The following is a 5,350-nucleotide window of genomic DNA, read 5'->3' on the forward strand; positions in this document are numbered from 1 at the left end:
GAACACACTTGGAAACTTTAAAACACTATCAAAACATTATCAAATATTAATGATCCCCAATAATAACTATTCTGTATCTTTATATCATGAAAGCTGCAAAGACAAAGATTCCTCAAGTATCACATCATGGAATACTACCTTGGAAAAAACTATTCAAAAAATATATGTTATCAAAACAAATTTAGAAAAGGTTAGGGTCCTTGGAACTTCATTTGATCCTTTACAACTTTAAGATGAGAATTATTTTAAAACATTAATTTAATCAATAAGGGACCTTTAAAAATTCATATACTCATTCAACTTTTAGTAGTTTAGAAGATTATAATTATTTATAAATTTAAAGAAAACTGAAATTCCCAGCTGGATCCTGACAGAGAAAATATGGCCTCACATTTCAATGTAAAGATACAACCGAAAATCTATTACTCAAACCAAATTACTCAAGCCAGCGGCTTAAAGACACACGTTCATGAACCCGTGAATTGATGGATTCGTACGTTGATCCCATACTTGATGTTCCCGTACTTACACCGCTTTATTAGCGGTTATAGGAGGAAAATCTCCATTGTGGGGTGACAATTTAATACTCTCTCTCTCTCCTTAATTAAAGCAACTACTGATGCGGAAAAAACTAAAAATGCTACTGGAACAAAAGGTTCCAGAGCCAAATACTAAAAAGGCTAAAGCTGGCATGGAAACCATGATTAACACAAAATATTGATCAGACTACATTTTGTACCGCTTATGACAGAGGACAGACGCTGAGTGAATGCACTTCGCTTTTCTCGTATTGCCGTGGACAGCTGCAAACGGCCTCACTAGATGGGAAGCCAACCAACGCCAACTGTGATTGGTAGCCACTATTCTCTAGAAAAATTTCCACCAATAGAAAGGAACGTTACAACTACAATTTAAGATACATTCTCCCACCAAGTGACAGCTATTTTTCCTTGACAGCTATAAATTCCTTGCCTTATAAGGTCGTGAACCAGACTGATATTCTAGGAAATCGTTGATCTTCCCAGTACCACAACTTCTACACACACACCTATAGAGTCGACACTACACAATGCAGAAAAGCAAGGGTCATGAACTAAGCTGTTGCTCCAGGAAAATTGATGTTATTCTTAGGATCATAGCTTCTACGCACACACTTACAGAGTCAACACAACACAACGCCGAAAAGTAAAACAGCAAAATCCATTTTCACAACAGGCTAACTTCTCAGGCTAATTCGCATAATTCTCATCACTCACAATTGTAACAATAAATATTGTTACAAAGTGGATTGTAATATTATAAGTTCGAAAATCCGAAATCTAAAGTCATCAGCAGAATTGATAACATCTTTTTTTTAAACTATGGAAAATTATTGTTTTCTGCTGAATAATTGCAATCCAATCACTAGCATTCGAACAATGATCATTATTCCTTGTATATTTGAATAATTATTATCTCTTTTGCAACAATGTTTCTGAGGTTAACCGAAGCCTTTTAGACGAACATGATTGATTAAATTGATTTGTGAACATTCCATATCTCCTCTTTATTCTAACCTTCATTTGCTCAAACGCGAATATCTGTAATATTTCTTAATTGATATAAGAACGAATTCCCATGAGAATATAAGCCATTATTTATGATAAGCTTTATTTTTATTTTTCTGTTGACATGTTCATCATAATATACCTAGTTGTTCTAACTAACTGCCGGCGCACAATTCGTTGTTTACCGGTAGTGCCATATTTTATTTCAATTGAGAAAATATAGATATATTCTCAATTTGTATAAAATTTCTATGTCAAATAAATGAATTCGAATATTGTGAGTTATATGATTTGTATATTCCGCTTTGAGAGGGCTTTAGTTAATATGAAGAGCAAACATATTGTATTTATGATCTAGTATGTATTGGAAGGTAAGAGCAAAACTTTGAAAGCAGAAAATAGAATTATTGAATCCCAATCCACGCATTCAGTTCCAATCAGTTTGCTTCAATACAATCTTATAAGGAAAAGTAGTGATAATCTCATCTCCTTGTTTTTTGAAGTTCACTATCAGTGTAACAAAAGTGAATACAGGCAACAACATTCCCAACATTACCCTTCACCTCAGGTGAACTTGACCTGTAATTTCAACGACCAAATTTCCTGTTTTCTCAGGTAAACCAGGTTGTGAATATCCGGGAGAACCAGAGAACGGCCTGCTAGCTCCGTTGAAATTCTGGTACGAGTCGGGAGACAAATTGCAGGTGAGTTGCAACGCCGGCTTCGTGTCCCCGCTGCAAACTTCGCCCGTCTGCCGAGAAGATGGCTCTTGGGATCCACCGATGCCAAACTGTACGGACTACACTGAAGTCTAGTTCCTGTGCCGACCAACTTGAGTGAACAAAATTGAAACTGGGACTTTGTCCAGAGCAAACTTTGTAGTGTAACGATGAATACTGAAGTTGCTAGAATCTGAAAGTAATATACAACGATGGAAAAACGAACTAAAATTATCAAACTTAGAACGTTATGATGAAAAAATAATGTCATATTGTATCAATGTACATAGTATTCAAATGATAATTGTTGAAATGTGAAAAAATACAACGACTTATAGCTCCTCAGTCGACTATAGCTCTTGTAACGCCAACGATTCTTAAAAAATATGAGAATCTATTTTGCATTATACAAATTATTGGTTAGAGGTATATAATTAATTTTGGGAAACTTCCCTCTCATAAAATTGATTTTCAAGTCTCCATATTTGGAGATTCATTACACATTAATATTAATTCTGTTGGAGAGGAATGTAAATTATCAAAACATTCCACAACCTCAAATATCATTCAATCTGAATATTTATTCATAAGTAATGGAGCTTTAAAATGAATTGATGATTCCATAAGGAAACCCTCATTCAGACATTTGTGAGAAGGAATGCCAACTTTTCAATTCTTGCTGGTTTTTTTCTGCACTTCAGGTCTAATTGAGAGGAAGATTTTTTATGTGATAGGAATCAGTTCTTAAACTTTACTGAAATCTTTAATATAACATTTTCATGCAAGATATAAAAACTATTATAGGTAATTTTTTTAATGGGCACTAAGTGAAATATTCAGATATCCCACTCTCATCATCCAAATTATTTTGTTGATAGCATATTGAATAAAGTAGTACCTAACTAATCTTAGAAGTCGCAAGCTATCAATGTACAAAGTCCGATAGGTTTTCACCTTTTCTAGTCAAATATTTGCTGTGATAATATAATGTACGTATGACGGGAGGAACGTGTTATGAGGTTACTTGACTGGAATTACAATTCTGTTCTATTAGAATGGTGTATTTATATTTTTATTGATTGATTTGAAAATAATCAGATAAGACCACTGCTAGTAGGCTTCCACTATAGCGAGCAATACTTTGATTGAACAAGGAAGATTGACTTTGGTTCAAGAAAGTTTTCTTCAAATCATATCATTGTGACATTCATTTGATCTCTTTTGATCAATAATCATTCTATGGTTGAATTACAGAGTTTAATGAATATCATTCTTTTTCAGTCAGATTCGCCTACTAAAAAGTTCAGGATATCCAGCTACTTTTCAAGGTTATTTCAAAGAGAGCGTGATTGTAGTATGATTATTGTTGGAAGACCGTAGCTATTACTCTTGTACAATAAATAATATCACCTTAGATTAGATTGTGATCTGAGCTGATCAAATTCGAAATCTGGAGTTGAAATAAATATCATTCAGCTGTAACGACTAGACATGAGCAGTCACATGAATTTCTAGAATTTATGGAAGAGCCTTAACAGTAATGTTGAGTTAATGCTCAGTGCATTCTGTAAATATCTTGGATCTCTCAGTTCAAGTTGATTGTTGCATCTTTTATCAGAGTTTGTAAATAATGTATAATTGGATTTCCTCATGTTGGAATCATAAATGTATGTAAATAGTTCAATAAAAAGGTGTCTGCCATTTTATTTCGTATACATTCGTAATCATTCCCTTTTCTCTTTTATCCTGTTTCCCCCTATCTCATTCATTCTACTTTATTCACTATATTATTTATGTTAGCACGAAAATTGAGATTTCCAACTCTTCAGCAAGAGCAATATTATTTCAAGGGAGGATTCTGTCTCAAGGAAGGGGAAACTGAATGCTGAGGTCAAAATGTAAATAAAGAAAGGCTGTTACAAAAAACAGGGAATGATTCTCTTGAACTGTTGGAACACACTGGAGATTCAGGGAACTGAATTATAAGATACTGGGACTTCCTTGTTTGAGAATCATAGCTTCCCGAGAATATCACACAATACATAATGTACTAATAAAGCTATGCTTGTAAATAGGTACAATATTTCATCACTATCTTGTGAACATTACTTTCTAATTATCTTACTCGATGTGCACTAATTCAGTGAGATAATGCTTGAAAGATTTAACGTTTTCATGTGAATGAGAAATAATAATGAATATTGTGGAGTATAGCGAGAACCCCATTATTTAATCACATAGGCTCATCAAAGTATGATGTGTTACTGTAAGTGATAGATCGTTGTCAATATTTTCTACTGTACTTAGCTGATTCTCAACAACTTGAAGAAAAGATCCATAAATCCTATTGGAGTTCATTATTAAATGCTCTAGATGAGTTCCCAGTATTCTAATAATTTCTTGTAGTAATGAGAAAATCAAATCAATGCCTCTACTTGAATAAATCCTATAGACCTAATGGGAGAATGGACGTAGTATTGCTCCCCATATTATAGATATAAGTATTATACTACTGTCATTCTGATCAAACTCGAAAATTATATTTTTGACTACTACCAGACTATAAAAAATGTAATACAAATAAAAAAAATGTATAGAAGGAATATAGAGTCTGCAAGTGATTCAAAATATAGTCTCCAGGACGGACATCACCAAAGTATAAAAAATGATAACTTTCAAATATGATCACAGGCCTTTGTTCATAGCACATTGGAAGAAACAGCGCAGTACGCAATGAATCTCGAGAATCAAGACGGAAACTATTATTATTTGATATGTGTAGCTGTTGAAAAACCGCAAAAGCCACAAATCAATAGAAGAATGAAAGGGGTGGCCGGTGGCCGGTGGCCCGCATACAGAGCGAGCAAGACCTCAATATCGTTGGACGAGGACCAGTGTCGTCTTTATTGGTTCAATTTATTTAGCGGAACGCCTCGACCAACATAGTACAGCTGTAAAAGCGCGCGTCTTGACCTGCTCCAGGGTCCAAGCAAGAGGCAATTTCCCTCCAGAAAAAGCGGAACTGGTACGGCGACCTCGTTTTGATGACACTATTTTCGGGGAAGAGCTTCCTTCTTTTATCAG

The 5,350-nt window shown here is 34.4% G+C and overlaps 1 protein-coding gene across 1 annotated transcript in view; it reads left to right on the forward strand.

Moving 5' to 3' along the window:
• LOC111046472 (locomotion-related protein Hikaru genki) overlaps nucleotides 1-3,992 on the forward strand; it is a 245,283-nt gene extending 241,291 nt beyond the window's left edge. The window contains exon 11 of the mRNA XM_039430371.1: nucleotides 2,163-3,992. Coding sequence (XP_039286305.1) covers nucleotides 2,163-2,362 — 200 coding nt within the window. The 3' untranslated portion in view covers nucleotides 2,363-3,992. The remainder of the gene's footprint in view (nucleotides 1-2,162) is intronic.
• Nucleotides 3,993-5,350: the final 1,358 nt, after the last annotated feature.

The sequence above is a fragment of the Nilaparvata lugens genome, chromosome 6 (assembly GCF_014356525.2).
Source record: "Nilaparvata lugens isolate BPH chromosome 6, ASM1435652v1, whole genome shotgun sequence".
Classification (NCBI taxonomy): Eukaryota; Metazoa; Arthropoda; class Insecta; order Hemiptera; family Delphacidae; genus Nilaparvata; species Nilaparvata lugens.